Raw genomic sequence first — 16,243 nt, 5'->3', positions numbered from 1 at the left:
TCATAATAAAGTGCTGCCCTGTCGTACCGAATCCAGCTGTGATAATGTTTCAGATCCCTTGCGAAGCTGAGTGGTTCTCAGTCATCGATTTGTCACAAGCATTCTTTTCTGTGCCTCTTCATGAGGACAGCCAATTCCTCTTTTGTTTTAAATTCCTAGACAGAGTGTACAGTTGGTGCCGAATTCCTCAGGGGTTCTCTGAGTCACCGTCGATATTCAATCAAGTCCTAAAGAAAGATTTGGAAGAGTTAGAGTTGCCATTCGAGTCAACCCTAGTACAGTACATTGATGACTTACTGGTTGCATCAAAGACAGAAAGTGGCTGCACAGCCGATACCATTGCTCTGTTGAACCATTTGGGAGGGAATGGACACAAGGTGTCTCCTTCCAAACTGCAGTTCTGTCAGAAGAAGGTGAAATACTTGGGTCACCAGATAGAGAAAGGGTCACGGAAAATAATGAAGGAAAGAATTACCAGTGTACTTTAAATGAGTCCACCAAAAACAAGGAAGGAGGTGAGGAAGTTTTTGGGAATGGTGGGATACTGTCGCCAGTGGATTCCCAACTTCTCGTCTCTAGCAAAGCCTTTACTGAAATTGACCCAGAAGGATGCTTTGGATGAAATTGAGCTGAGAGGAGACAAGATGGATGCCTTTGTTGAACTGAAAGAATGCATGTGTAGGGCTCCAGCTTTAGGTATGCCTGACTACACGAAGCCTTTCACATTGTTTTGCCATGAACGTGATGCATGTTCTTTGTCTGTCTTGACACAAGCCCATGGTGGCGTAAACAGACCAGTAGCGTATTTTTCAGCTACTCTGGATCCAGTTGCAGCAGCACTCCCAGGGTGTTTGCGCGCCGTAGCAGCAGTTGGTATCAGCCTCACTCAGAGTGAAGGAATAGTGATGGGACACCCAGTAACAGTCATGGTCCCTCACTCAGTTGAGATACTTTTGACCCGCTCCCGAACACAGCACATGACTGGAGCAAGACTCACAAGGTATGAAACGACTATTCTGGGCTCACCGAATGTGCAGCTGAAAAGGTGCACTACGTTGAATCCAGCTACCTTGCTTCCTGGAGAACATGCTGAAATTGAGAACGCTGAAGACGTCGAGCATGACTGCCTTCAGGTGACTGAATTTTGCACAAAACCCCGACCGGACATCAAGGATACAAAACTTGATGAAAATGACCAAATTCTTTTTGTTGATGGTTCATGTCTAAGAGATGGGGTGGGAATTTTGAAAGCAGGATATGCTGTATGTACTGTAACAGGGGTCTTGGAAGCGGGATGGCTCCAAGGAGTCTATTCTGCACAAGTAGCAGAACTTGTAGCCCTTACTAGAGCATGTCAATTGTCTGCATTGATGAAAGTCACCATTTACACTGATAGCCAATACGGGTTTGGGATTGTGCATGACTTTGGACAACTGTGGTCACAGAGAGGTTTCCTGACTTCTTCAGGATCCCCAGTGAAAAATGGGGAGAGAATAAGGGAGTTGTTACATGCCATTCAAGTACCAGCTGAAGTTGCAGTGGTAAAGTGCAGTGCTCACACGAAAGGACAGGACTATGTGTCTCTGGGAAACGCCTGTGCAGATCAAGTCGCAAGATTTTGTGCCTTGAACTGTATATTGTTAAGGGATGATTGGAATACAATAAGTGAACCAGAACTCGAACCAGCTGAAGCATTTGCCTTGAAGGTCGTAGATACAATAGAAGAACTAAAAGCACTACAAAGTAATGTCAGGGAGGATGAAAGAGATTCCTGGATTAAATCACAATGCATAAAAAGACAAGACGAGCTATGGGTTTCACATGAGGGAAAATTTGTTTTGCCAAATAGTCTCTTATCACAGCTTGCGCGGTTCTATCATGGGCAAGCTCACCTAGGGAGAGATGCCATGATAAGATTGTTCAAAACTGATTGGTTTAACCCCAGATTTCGCCAAGCTGCGGAAGCAGTTTGCCATCGATGTGTCACTTGCCAACAGATGAACCCAGGAAAGGGAACAGTTGTGAACGCGAGCCACATTGGTAGGGCAAGCGGTCCTTTTAGCCGAATGCAAATGGACTTCATTGAGATGCCTGTGCATGGAGGTTTAAGATATGTGTTGGTGATTGTGTGCATTTTTAGTCATTGGATTGAGGCATACCCCACACGTAGAAATGACAGTCTTACAGTTGCCAAGCTATTATTGAGGGAGTTAATACCACGTTTCGGATTCCCGATCTCTTTAGAATCAGATAGGGGAAGTCACTTCAATAACGAGGTGATGAAGTTACTTTGCGAAGCACTGAACATTGAGCAAAAGCTGCACTGTAGCCATCATCCTGAGGCATCAGGACTGGTGGAGCAGATGAATGGTACGCTGAAATCGAGAATGGGAAAAATATGTGCATCAACAAATTTGAAATGGCCTGACGCATTGCCCTTAGTGCTAATGTCAATGAGAAACACTCCGGATAGAAAAACTGGATTGTCTCCGCACGAAATTCTCATGGGCAGGGCTATGAGACTTCCTGCAGTTCCCGCAAATATGCTTTTGAATATTACAGATGATATGGTGTTAGACTACTGCAAAGGTCTGGCTGACGTGGTTCGCTCTTTCTCTCACCAGGTGGAGGCGACCACCTTGCCACCGATCCAAGGTCCAGGACACGCCCTGAAAGCAGGTGACTGGGTCGTGATAAAGAAGCACGTGAGGAAGTCGTGTCTGGAACCCCGTTGGAAAGGCCCTTTCCAAGTGATCCTGACAACAACTACCGCTGTGAAGTGCGCGGGGGTTCCCAACTGGATTCACGCCAGTCATACAAAGAAGGTGTTGTGTCCCACAGATGAGGAAGTTGAAGCGCTGAAACTACCAGTGCCTGATAAAACGGTGCCGAGTGCTGAGACAGAACAAAAGCGAACTGAAAGCGAACAAGCAACAGCAGGAGAAAAGGAGATATTATTGGAGAACGAAGAGTCCGACTCACTTGGGGAAGACCAAGGAGAAAGTTCAGACAGCGACGACGAAGCTGCAGGTGACAAAGAACCTGAGGCAGCTGAGGGTAGCAAAAAGCCTGAAGCAGCTGAAGGTGACAAGGAACCTGAAGCAGCTGAAAGTGATACAGAGCCTGAAGAAAGTAACGGTGACGAAGGGCTCGAGGAGAGTGAGAAGGCAGGAGAGCCTGAGCAGAAGGGGGCTTTCCCAGAAACAGACGATACAGAAAAAGAAAAGGAAAACGTGACTGATTCCCCTGAAGGTGGGGACAAAGAAGAGCAGAACGAAAGAGTTCAAACCTCTACAGAAAAGATCGCAGGTCCATCAAACGGACACGGTGCAAAAAGAAGACTAAGTATCTCACCGATAAAAGAAAAGGGTAAAGAAGGTTTGAACGAAGGAGGAAGGCCGAAAGTGAAAGAGAAAAGAAAGGAAGTGACTGTCGTGGAACAATCGTCAAGTGAAGAAAAGGACTTGGCGAAGGAGGAGAGTGCCAGCGAAGCAGAATCAAAGAGAGAAGCAAAATTGAAAAGGAAAAGGATACCAAACAAGAGGTATTCCGGTCCTGAATGGGCATATGCAGTCAATGATGATTGGACTGATGAGTTTGTATCTCTAAGCATCGAGAACGAAGAAGAAGAAGAGATACCAATAGAAAAGAAAAGTTTCATAGACTCTGTTGATTGAAACGGTAGTAAATGGTATTGCTTGCTGCAATCTAACGTGAGATAAACAACCAGCTGAGACATTGCTAAACCGAATTGAGACAAATGCTGCTAACCGAAAAGTGACTGGCCTTTTAAAGAAGACGGTGTGAACATTGTGCTCGTTCAAGCTTTGTAACTGAATTGCTAAGTAGTTTCATTTATAAGTGCTTCTAGCTCTCTGATTCTATACAGATCATGCCTGGGTACGCTATGCAAAACAATAGAAAGAAGTATTGTAAATACGTGTGTATAGGCTTAGTACTAACATGTGTACTAATAATAATGGCAATTGTGTTTGGAATGCATGGAAAGGGTGAGAATGAGACTATTGCTGCTTCTACTATTGTTCCTGTTACTGTCACTGAACTAACACCATTGAAAAGGCTAGCAATGGATGAGAGGCTCTTGCATGATAAGAAGGAGCTTTCGTATAACGTTTTCTATCGCTTGCTAACAGAGTATGTTGAGACTATGGATGCGAAAGATTGTTATGTGTGTACCCAGATACCGACATCAGTAAAGGAAGGGGTGACTTATCACCACATGCCTCTTACATACGGGATTACATGTAGTATAGTAATGTCTGGGTTTTATGGTCAAGCTAACATACAGTATTTCTTCTCAAATTATGATGTTACCTTTGCTTATGTTCCTATAATAGCGCAGCTAAGCGAGACTGCAAAATATTGGGATTACAAAATAATGAGGGACTTTTTCGAGCCAATGCAACCTTTTGAAACGGCTCATGCTCATAGGGAGAACCTTACTTGCTCCGTCTCTGCTGTAGAAATAAGCTTTTTAGATCGCACAGATGATAGAAGGGCTCAAATGAAGGCGAAGTTAGAAAAAGAACTGCATAAGAGGACTTCAGTAGACAATTATGATTTTGCTGCTATAAAGACACAAGGGAAAATAGCTTTAGATGCTTGGCATGTAGGGAAGTTTTGTATATATCGAGGTGAATCTTACTATGACAATATTTTTGTAGGAGCGAGTGAATGCAAACATACGTTTATTTTTAAGGCCAAATGGACATTCATGATGGACGGACTTGACCCTGTCATTCCAGGGGTGTATTACATTTGTGGGCATAATGCCTATTATCGTCTTCCAAAGGGATGATGGGGAAGATGTTATTTGGGTATAGTGTTTCCAAAGGTTTATCAACTGGATGACATATCGATGATTGAAAAGACACCTGGATCCCATCGTATCCAGAAAAGAGAGACCGCAGCTGCTGTGGTAGGTGATATATTTGGAGCCATGATTCCTTCATTAGGGGTTGTGCTGAATTCCATCAAAATAAGAAAGTTGTCTACTATAGTGGATAACATGTTGACAAAGTTTTCAGGTGCTATAATCCTGATGGATGCTGAACTTGCAGCGGAAAGAGCTATGACTCTTCAAAATAGGCTTGCTTTAGACATTCTTTTAGCAAAGGATGGAGGCGTTTGCAAAATGATTGGTGCACGTCACTGCTGCACCTATATACCTGATAATAGTGTGAAAATTAAAACTATGCTTGCTAATCTAACAAAAGAAAGTGCAGATTTGAAGGAACTGAAAGAACCAGGAGTGTGGGAGAAGGTTGGAAAGGGACTTGCTTCAGTGGGACATTGGATTGGGGGAATTTGGAATGGAATATTATTGAAAATAATAGAAGGGATATTAATAGTGATAATTTGTGTACTTGGAATTTGGGGAATAAAAAGGGGAATAATAATGATTATGGAGAGAATTAAAAGAAGAAAGGAGGAGAAAATAATGAAAAGAATGGCAGAAGAATACAAAGAGCAAACTAGGGGAACTAAAAGGAAAAGGGAGCTGACAGAATTTTAATGGGATAAAAATTTGTGGGCTAAATTTGTGTGATGACAAGTAGTCATCAGAGGAGGGATTGATGAAGCAGAAAATGAAGGTTTTGATTTATTAACGCATAAACGTAGTGCTGAAATAATCATGTGTGACGTTAACCGAATTAATAAAGATTGTACGGGGACAAAATGTGCCCTCAGAGTAGTTTGCCATCATTTATACGCGTGCTTTATATAACGTGGTGTATTAGAATTGCACTAATCCGACATAATCATAAACGTGTGCTACGATTTGCTTATTTGAAATGCCTTAGCTTAGCATTACTTTAGCGGAGGCTTTGGCCTAGTTGCCTGGTCTCACGGTTTAAATGTTCGTATTTTTCCACTGTGCTATTAAACGTGTATTTCTGCTTGAAGCTGTACTTTTCCACAGAGACTGTTCGCATGCTTATCTTAAAGTTGGTGCCAGCATGGCATATTTTCTCTTAAATTCAAGGTCGGCTTGCAGGTGCGGACAATGGAGCCTCTGAGAGTAAGCTAATCGAGAAACAATGTTGCAAATTGCGTACCCATCTCCAAGGATAATGTATGCTTAAGTAAAAGCTTGAGAACTGTCGTTTTTGATTGGTCAATTTGAAGCTAACCTATGAACCCTCCAATGAAGACCCTACTGGACTTGAACTGTTGTCTATAAAACCCAGGTGCACGAGAGGGAAGCTCTCTCTCTATCTTCGGACATCCCGCCATTTTGACTTCGTAGCTACTATGACCCATTTTGCTGCGACGCCATTTTGAGAGACTTTGATGCTTTCTCTAGTCGAGAGAAAGAGACTTTAATGATTCTTGCCCTAGAGACTTTAACTTTGATTTGTCCCTTTGCATGAAGTAGTAGCCTTAACTTGCCGCCGTGAGGCAATTGCCCCGTTCACCCCTGCCCCTTTGTCCCGTCCCAGGCTGATCGAGAAACGGTACCTGTGAGACGAAGACTTCATTGATTGCTGATTGGAATTGGTAATTATGAAAGGAAATTGTAAAATTGCATTGTGTTTCTTTTAGGTAACCAACTGCTGATTTTGATAAGGACCCTAGCTAGGAGTTTTCTAAATTGATGTTGCTAAATTGTTTTTTGCATGAAGTCCCACATGCTGATGCTAATTTGAGGTTAGATGAGGATTCCATATGTCGCACGATGCAATTGGAGATCTTGTTATGCTGACTAAATGTACGCAATTAGCCCATTACAGATTATCGTATTAGTGCTTTGCATTGCCACTATCGAATGCCTTGTGATTCAAATGCTACATAGATTACACTTGTTTCGACGATATGGACAGCTATTAATGTTCATATATGTTTATCATTTGGTGTTGAGACACATCTATATCGTGCTAGCTTTGTTAATATAGGGAAATAAATTCACTAACTTTGCAATAAACTGGTGTGGTTATTCCTGGCTGAAAGGTCAGGGTTCGCCGAAATGTATTCTGGATTAATTGTTAAGTGTTATGTTGTTCAAGGTGTTGCTTATGTTCGTTATTGATTATCGATAAGAGGTGATTGATCAATTAAGAGTACAGAGAGTTCCCACTTAGTCAAAAGATTCATCGACCTAAAGAGCATCCGAACGCAGGCAAATTGTTACCACGTTCCGCTCTATCAACACCAGGACAAATTCAGTATATTTTACAGAGACTGGCCCAAATCTGACTCAATAAGAGCTGCCAAATATGAGCTGGTGTAGTTAAAATTCTAGTTGACTAGTTACATATGGTTTGCACCGGACCCAGTTGCATCATGTGGCTTTTGGACACTGGTTTGCACACGTACACCTACAAACACAAGATAAATCCTACTGGTTGCACAAAATTGCTATCTCAAACTAGAGGTGGCCGTGCCACTGAACGCTCAACCCTGGCTCAAGCAGAATGATGGATTCTGGATCAGCTGAAGGTCAGTCTTCTTCGAACCTCAGTTCAAAATAGAACCAAGGCTTCATGCAGGCTTGTTGTTCAAGGCTCCCATACGGCCGGTAATGTACTGTGATTTTTTTCATAGATGGGAAGATGCTGAAGGCCAGTGGAGTGCTGTGAAAGTGCTAATTATTTTTTTCTATTTGTTGTGAAAGTGGAGATTGTTCCCCTCAAGTACTTCATAAAACTATAGAGCAGGGGTTCTCAACTTTTTTACTTCTGCTGACCCCTAATGAATCATTAATTGAATCGGGGGACACCCATTGAGTCATTATTGGAAGTCGGGACTCCTGTCACAAGCAATTTCTATGATTTGGACCTCAATATAATGCACAGAAAAACCCACAAAAACAAGTATACACCAAACAAATGCTCACACTTTTAATTGTTTTTTTTAATTCAAAGTTTCCACATTTTCAATTTTGCTTCTTTACCTGTGTATACTTTATTAATTGTAATATTATTTAATGTCCTACTACTTACTGGTAATCTTCATTATTCCTGGTCCTGTTCTCCTCGTCCCATTCATCACAAAATGGAGATTTGTCTATCTCCACAACAGAAAAAATAACACAAAGAATGCCGGATCCCCCGCCCCTCCCTCTCGGGTAGTACTTAAAGAGTACTTACCCAGCACTTCTCCTGTGTTACCAAGCCACCACAGAAGGCCAGCAGTCAGGGAGGGAGCGCATGGTGTGATGAATGGGACGAGGACAAAACGATCAGGAGTAATGAAGATTACCGGTAAGCAATAGGGCATTTACCCCCAGGTCCTTCCAGTCCTCGTTCTATTCATCACAAAATGCAGCATACCCAAGCTGTTAGAACCAGCCTTCTGAAACATGCAGCCAATCCAGAACCAGACGCAATAAGGGGGACCACACCAACGTGCAGTCAGCCCACAGTGATTATTTATCAGAGGAAAAAAGAAACAAAACACAAAACAGGTCAAGAACAGACTGTCCTCGGAACCCCCAGACCAAAGTTATTCTGATCTTTCAAGGCATTTCGCAAACGGTAATGCCTGACAAAAGTGTTAACAGAAGCCCAGGTGGCCGCAATTCAATTTCCGGAACAAACACCCTCGAAACTCAGCCCAGGAAGTCCCAGGTAGACCTCCCTCCTGCTGGAGGAGGCACCCCAGATACAGAATAAGCAAGCTCAATAGTTTGCTTGATCCACCTGCTGAGAGAAACACAGAGGCCCGTTCCCCGTAGAGGCAGCCCCAAAGGACACAAAGAGAGACTCTAATCTCTGAAAAGACTGGGTACGGACCAAGTATAACTGCAAGGCTCGTTTCACATCCAAAGAAGACCAATCCACCCCAAAAGTATCCTTGTCACCCACCACCAAAGTGGGCAAAAGCGTTTCCTGAGATCAATGGAACTGGGAAGGAACCTTAGGGACAAAGGAAGAGTCCAAGCGCAACACAACCACATCCTCCTGGAAAGACAGAAAGGGTTCCCTAGCCATGAGAGCACTTAACTCCCCTAAACATCAAGCTGATGTCACAGCCACCAAAAACACCACCTTGAAGGTCACAAATTTCATTTCAACAACCTCCAATGGCTCAAAGGGAGCCAAGACCAAAGAGCTCAGTACCAATGGTAAACCCCAGAAAGGAAAGGAAGGCTTCATACCAAACCTTGCAAGGAAAAACTGTGCTGCAACTGAACCACCAAATCATCCACATCCTGCAGATTACCCCAAGAAGAACGGAAAGCCTTAATCGCAGCCCATTGAGCACGCAAAGTAGACACAGCCAGATGTTTTTCAAACCCCTCCCAGAAAAACTGAAGAACCATGAGTGGAAAGCACTCCAGGGGAGATACCCCAACAGGCTAACACCATTTCTGGAAACTACTCCAATGGCAATTGTAAGACTGAAATGTAGCCAGCTTCCTAGAACACTGTACCGCCACCACTAGATGTCTGGGTAGACCACTGCGCTGCAGTCCCCTTCTCTCAATTTCCATACCGACAGGTGGAGACTCCGGAGATCCAGAGAGGGGAATGACCGGAGAGGAAATGCAGAGGATGGTATCAATCAAGGGCCCTCGATCGCCATCCGTTTGAGAGTGGGAAATCACTACCTCCAAGGCCAAAAAGGAACCACCACAATCACCACCCAGGCTTCCCCCCCAGATGAGTGAGAAACTGGGTAATCAAAGTCACTGGAGGAAATGCATACAACAGGCAATTGGGCCAGGGAATCGTCAACGCACCTCCCCCCCCCCCACCAAGCATTGAGGCGAGAAGCAAAGAGATCCAGAAAGGGAGCACGAAACCTCCTGCACACCCGCTGAAAAACTTCCCCCGAAAGAGACAGCTCCTGAAAGGGAGGAAAAAAACAACTGAGGATATCCGCCACCCCGTTGTCTATTCCCCAAACATAAACTCCTTTCAGGGAAAGAAGATGCAACTCCCCCCACTGAAACAACTGCAAACCCACTGCATTGAGAGACCGGGAATAAATTCCCCCTTGACTGCTGAGATAGAAGACTGTCCCCCGGTTGTCTGACCTCACCACCAGATGACGGCCCGCCAGATGACAACAGAACCTTAGGACAGCCTGACAGACGTCCATCAACTCCCTCCATTTGGAGGACCTGCGGCTCTCCTGAAAAAACTACTGGGTCTGGAAAGAAAGGTCCCTCAGAGTAGCCTCCCACCCGGGGAACTTGCATCTGTGGTGAGAATCAAGGGAGGGTAGGGCTGCAAAGGAACCCCTCTCAGTAGATTGTCCTGGACAGTCCACCATCTCAGGTCCCCAACACCACTCGAGACACTGGTACTAGCAGTTCGAAGTCCTTTGAACGGGGATTCCAAGAGTGCAAGAGATGGATCCACAGAGGCCTGAAAACAGAAAAACTGCACCACCAGCAGCAGTAGCCGGGCCACAAACACGCACCCCTCAGCAAGCCCAGTAGGTTGAGGGATGACAAAGCATCACAAAATTGGAACCGCTCCAGCCCAGCAGGAGCAGCTCCCTCTACTCCTCAGCCTATTCCATCGCCAGACAGAAACAAGCATTTGCAATGCAATGGGTCTCACGTTTGCTCGAGTTAGAGCTGTTAACGTTGTAAATTCCTAACTGGACTTTTCCTGCCACTTAAATTGAAAATGAAAAGTAAAACAGTTGACATAAGCGAGCCAATTCAAAGCACCAAGACTGCCATAACCATGAGCGCGAAGGAGCGACACACAAGGAAAAAGAAGTTTGCTTGCAATCAAACATATCGGCAATCGTGCAATTATCCATGCAACAGAGTTGATGTCCAAGGCGGTAAGTACTCTTTAAGTACTACCCGAAGGGTGAGGGGATCTAGCATTCCTTGTGGGTTTTTTCGTGTTGTGGAGGTAGACAAATCTCCATGTTGTGATGAATGGGACGAGGACTAGAGGGTCCTGGGGGGTAGCGTTTTTAAACAGTCACAGACCCCCTGAGTAGGCCTCGCGGACCCCGAGTGGTCTTTAGACAACAGGTTGAGAACCACTGCCAAAGAGGGTCTTGACCATCTACAACAGCAGTCCCAACTACCAGTGCCAATACCAAATGAAAAGCGCCTACTACACCTTGTGGAAAGAGCGCCGCGAGTCTACCCGCCGCTGGGCTTAGCACTTCACTCGCACTGATGAGAAGATATGTAACTTTCTTGCTGCTACCAGGCATTTAATTTTGAAAACAGATATAATCGCCTTAAAATCAGTCTCTTTGTCGACTGGGGAAGCTGGTGATTTCATCATAAAAATAGCTTCCTCAGAATTTCCTTAATTTTGCATTTTTTTTCCAGAAAGGTTTCGAGTAAACTTGATTTAACGTGTAATTACTGCTTTCACAGTTTCGCTTTTTCCATCATCACATAGGAGCACCTCGAAATACATCAGCTCATGATGTGAACTGTCATTAACTCCTCTTATATTGGTAAATATATATATATATAATGTTATTAAGGACTGCCCACCCATAACATGTAACGGTAACTGCTGGCTGTGCAGACTTCTTATAACTCCCGAACTGACATTTTCGCCATCATGACCAGCGGCGTAACGAAACGTGAGGGGACCCCCTGCAAAGTACATGGAGGGGGCCCCTACCTCCCTGGACTTAATGAGGGGGTTGCCGCCTGTGCACAGTGTTCTGTGCTGAGGGGGCCCCCTGGAGCTCGCCCCTACCCCTTGCAGGGGGTGTGGGAGCCTTTGTTAAGCCACCGATCCTGACCACAGAGTTGAATGATGTCCCCCAGCAGTTTTGGTGAAACCCTAAGGTATCAAGTGAGATATGAAGAAACACCCCCCTGTCGTACTCTCAGGCTTCGCGGTGGAGGTGGCCGCTGTCGCGGTGGAATGCCCGGGTCAGTAGCGACCATGCTGGGGAGCTTGTGATCCAAGCAACGCACGTCGCGCTTCACTGGACACTTCTAGGCGGGGAACATGCCTGCAGCGTAGCCAGTGTGTCATAGGCTCTTGTACAAGGAAAGAACTGCCCCCCCCCAGGCTGCTGTTTGAATTATAAATTGCAGCAATGGTCAGAGTTCAGTGGCACTCTCAAGCCTGTGTGCCCTGGTGCCACTGCACCTTCTGCATCAATAGAAGTTTCGCCCCGAAGAACATCTGGATGTATCATCCGATCCTGGCTGAAACTTTGCAGTGCGACCACACAAGCTGCGCTAAACGCGTGGAAGTAAACGCAGCGCTGACACTCACCTGGGGTGTGCACGGCTGCCAGCACTGTACACGCCTCTCTTCCCAGACATGTCCGCAGCGGAGGCAGGCTGTGAGTGGCAGGATACCGCCCCTGGCCGTTCCTCGAGGGTCCTCTGTTGTCTCAGGAGGTGCTTCTTGCACGACGTCAGCGCTCTCTCCTCGGCTCCTCTCAGCGCTCTTGCCTTGCTTTGGCAATCAGGTCACTGGTGTTAGTCAGCGACCTTCCAACACCTTCCTCGTCCTGCTAGGAACTCCCTTTCCTCATCACGCCTCTCTCTGGTTCACCAGGAGCCCCCACCCGTCATACATGGGGAGGCAAGGACCGCGCGCGCTTTCAGGCTTTTCTTAACTTTTGCAACTTTTCTCACGCGCGCACAGACAGCAGGGTTGCTCAACGAGAGGGCGCCGTCCGGTTCATGCCGCTGCCCTCATCTCCAGAGCCCGTGCCCGAATGCCCTCCTCACTGTTGTGCAATTGGACCTGGGATGTGATGTCATCAGGAGAGGCATGCACGGTGCAAAAAAACTAACATTCCACGTGAACAGCACCCGGGCCGCCCGGGGCAAGGAAAACAAACACAGCACTGAGACCTCCGGGCTGCAATCAAGGCTTCAACACGATAAAGCCTCGCGCCTCAGAAAAAATAAGCGTCACGTCCTTGTTTTCTGAACAACCACCAGAACGTGCAATTCCTTTGTTGCGATCAGTTGTTTCGCATTGAAGTTACCGAAGACGAAAAAACAGGCCATTATTGGATTGATTCTGTAAAAATGTTTTTTGTAGTTTTTTATAGGGCGAACTTAAACCTAGAGGATCAGAACACTTTACAAGGAACATATTACGTGAACAAATGTAGTTTTCTTAAAGCATAGGGAGATTTGGTTGTCCAGAATCACTGGTGGTTGAGCCAAGAATGGGACTTGAACCTAGTTCCTCAGTGTGTAAAGCTGTTTGCCTAGACCATAGGTGCTCGCAAACATTGCCCAGCGGCCACAATGTATGGTCTGTGGTGTGACCAAGGGCCACACTGCCAGTGGGGCGGTGGTCGGGGGCGCTGGTGGGTCAAGGATTGTGTAAGGTGGTCATAGGGGGAAGCAAAGCATGTACATCCAGTGGCTAAATTGCACAATGTGAAACCAGAAAACCTGGGATCAATCCCGGCTTTCCCCTTGACCAAACTGTGTGATCCTAGACAATTTTCTTCCCACTTTGTCTTCTTTTTCTTTATTATGGCATATAAGAGGACCTCGAAATACATAGGTTCAGAATGCACGTTATAAAAAACTTCTCCTGTGTTTGATTATAACATTGCCCACATATATTAGCAACCCAGGCCACCCAGAGGGTGCACATAACAGTTGATTTTTCTCTTAGTTCACTATTGGCATTGTTGTCACGGTGTCTGCATGTAAAGGTCAGGAGGGCAGCAGCAGCCCCCGGGTTGTACTTTGGGTATCACTGGTCTTGGCATTAGGCTACACCTCCAATCTGATTGGGAAAGCAATGTCATTTTACCACAATCTGGGTTATATAAAGATCAGAAAACTTGTGGTGGGAATAGCAGATAACGTCAGGCTGAAAGTCTGGCTTAATTTGGCAAATTTGGACTTTCGGTTAGTTTGAGAACTAATGCTCAACTCAACAAAAACATTATTAATCTACTATCAAACTCTAATATTGAGTGCTGGAGTAGCGTACACCTCACCGCAAAGCTCTTCAAAGTCTCATCAGGGGTAGGAAGCCCTATATAAATACAATTTACAATTACAAAGTTCTTTGTCACTAATGCTTATGTGTGGTTATTCTGTCAACAATTTAGCTACCAAGTTATCACTCTATTTTCTGATATATGTATTTATCAACAGCCTTATATTACACAGAGCATACCACGGGGTCAGCCTGAGCTTCAGAGTATATATACGTTTTTACTGTATAAGAACAGTGAGCATCCGAAAATGGGAAAAAATGTCTACATTGACAATGGAAGAATAAAACTGTAGTAAAACCTCTTTTGCATGGTCACCCACACTTTTTGCTAGCTTTTATTGCTAGTTTTTGGACTCTGCTGTCCAGTGCCCAGTGTATGTGCTCTGACCCCTAAAACATGTTGAACTTTTTTATACTCTCAAGTGGCATATTTAACATCCTTATATGCTTATATGTTCCTGATATATGTATACCCATGGCCTGTAAGTTAAATGTCAGTAGTGAACTGCAGCACCCATGGTGCCACCCATTACAGTGACAGTGCAAACATGACTGCAGGCCTACCATTGAAGCCTGATTTTGGTTGTTTCAAAGTGCAATTAGAACTGTCAAACTAAAGCCTTTTGATAGGTCAAAACCTTCCTTTTAAATATTAATCAGTCACCCGAGACCCAGGCCTTATAAGCCCTAAACTAGGGTGCATGGTATTTAAAATTAGGACTAGTAAAAAGATAATGTAACATGTTCTTATTATGAAAAGCTGAGGGAGGCCAAAGGGGACATATGTTTGCTCCAAGAGGTACACTTGCTGAGATCAGATTGGAAGAAGCTGAGAACACAATGGTTTGACAGACAATACCATTCTTCTGGGCCGGGGAGGAGGGCAGGAGTGGCAATCTTGCTGGCTACACATTTCCCGGGGAAGCTATTAGCCTTGCAGGCTGAGGTGAACGGACAACTTATTTCCTTGCGCATAGATATCAATGGGCGTGCTATTAATGTTGCCTGTATATATGGCCCTAATGAACACCAAGTGGAGTTTTTGAGGGAGGCCATCGGGCGGGTGTTGGCCACAACAGATGTGGATGTCCTTATAGGAGGGGATTTTAACTTGGTCCCTGACACCCATGTAGATAGGTCAGCGCAGCAAAGTGGACAGGCAGGGGCGTTCTCTGTGGGTTTTCGAAAGTAGTTGGAGGAAGGGGGAATGACGGACGTTTGGCGTGCACAGAATCTGACCCTGCGGGCATATAAGTTTTTTTCGCCCGCACACCAGAACTATGTGAGATTTGATCTCTTTCTGACCTCCCCAGGCCTGCTGCACACAATTACACACTCAGGGATTGGGGTGGCGTCTTTTTCCGATCACGCTCCGATTACAGTGCGGCTCGTGCCAACGCTCTGTGGAGGGAAAAGAGGCAGCAGCTAGAGGATCAGATAAGAGAGCTGAAAGGGCAGCATGGGGCTACCGGTGCGCAGAGTGTGAAGCGTTAGTTGATGGTGACGCATAAACATTTGAAAGCAATAGATATGGATGGGACCAAATTTGCTCTTCTGCGCACTAAACAGATGTACTATGCTGGGGGCAATAAGGCAGGGCGACTCCTGGCGTACCGGTTGCGCGCTCAGGTGGCTCACCGCCAGATAAATTAAATACAGACAAGCAGGGGAGCGACCACTACAGATGAAGAGCTGATCCTGAAAGAATTTGAGACTTTCTATGCCTCATTATATACCGCAGAGCTCCTAGATGAGAGATACTTAGATGAGATACCCTTGCCCCAAGTACTTAATATGCTAGCCAGTGAGTTAGACAAGGATATTACTCCTGCGGAGGTCCTGGAGGCTATCAGGCAGCTTCGCCTGGGGAAGGCACCAGTATGGGTTTGGGGCGGAATTTTATGAGATTTTTGGTGAGCTCTTGGCTCCGGTGCTGGTGAGGCTGTTCAATGGTTTTGCTTCTGCCGGATTGATGCCCCAGTCAATACACACGGGCACTATTGCGGTTGTCTGAAAGCCTGGCAAAGACCCAACTCTGTGTGCAACATACCGACCAATCAAATTATTGAATTTGGACGCTAAACTTTTTTCTGGCATCTTAGCGCACAGACTGGGCCCCTATATGCAGGGCCTAATAGACACGGATCAGACTGGGTTTATTCCAGAGAGAACCTGTGCGGATAATACTAAGAGGCTTTGTCACCTTCTAGATAAGGTACAATGGGCCCGTATCCCCTCGATATTGCTTTCTATCAATGCAGAGATGGCATTTGACCGGGTGCATTGGAGTTTTTTATTTTCGGTACTCACTCGGTATGGTCTGGGCCCGAGATTTTGTGACTGGGTGC

The 16,243-nt window shown here is 45.4% G+C and overlaps 1 protein-coding gene across 2 annotated transcripts in view; it reads right to left on the bottom strand.

Annotated features, from left to right (window-relative positions):
- Positions 1 to 12,708, bottom strand: part of TLR5 (toll like receptor 5) — a 196,626-nt gene extending 183,918 nt beyond the window's left edge. Inside the window, exon 1 of one of the 2 annotated variants that reach the window (XM_069233840.1) lies at positions 12,189 to 12,708. Coding sequence is in view for 1 of the 2 variants with exons in the window: in XM_069233839.1 (XP_069089940.1) it covers positions 12,189 to 12,238 (50 nt within the window). In the remaining variant the exon portion in view is untranslated. The remainder of the gene's footprint in view (positions 1 to 12,188) is intronic. The other variant, XM_069233839.1, reaches the window with a different exon arrangement.
- Between the last annotated feature and the right edge of the window lie 3,535 nt (positions 12,709 to 16,243).

Source organism: Pleurodeles waltl, chromosome 5 (assembly GCF_031143425.1).
Source record: "Pleurodeles waltl isolate 20211129_DDA chromosome 5, aPleWal1.hap1.20221129, whole genome shotgun sequence".
Lineage (NCBI taxonomy): Eukaryota > Metazoa > Chordata > Amphibia > Caudata > Salamandridae > Pleurodeles > Pleurodeles waltl.
This window is presented reverse-complemented; position numbering and strand designations above follow the sequence as displayed.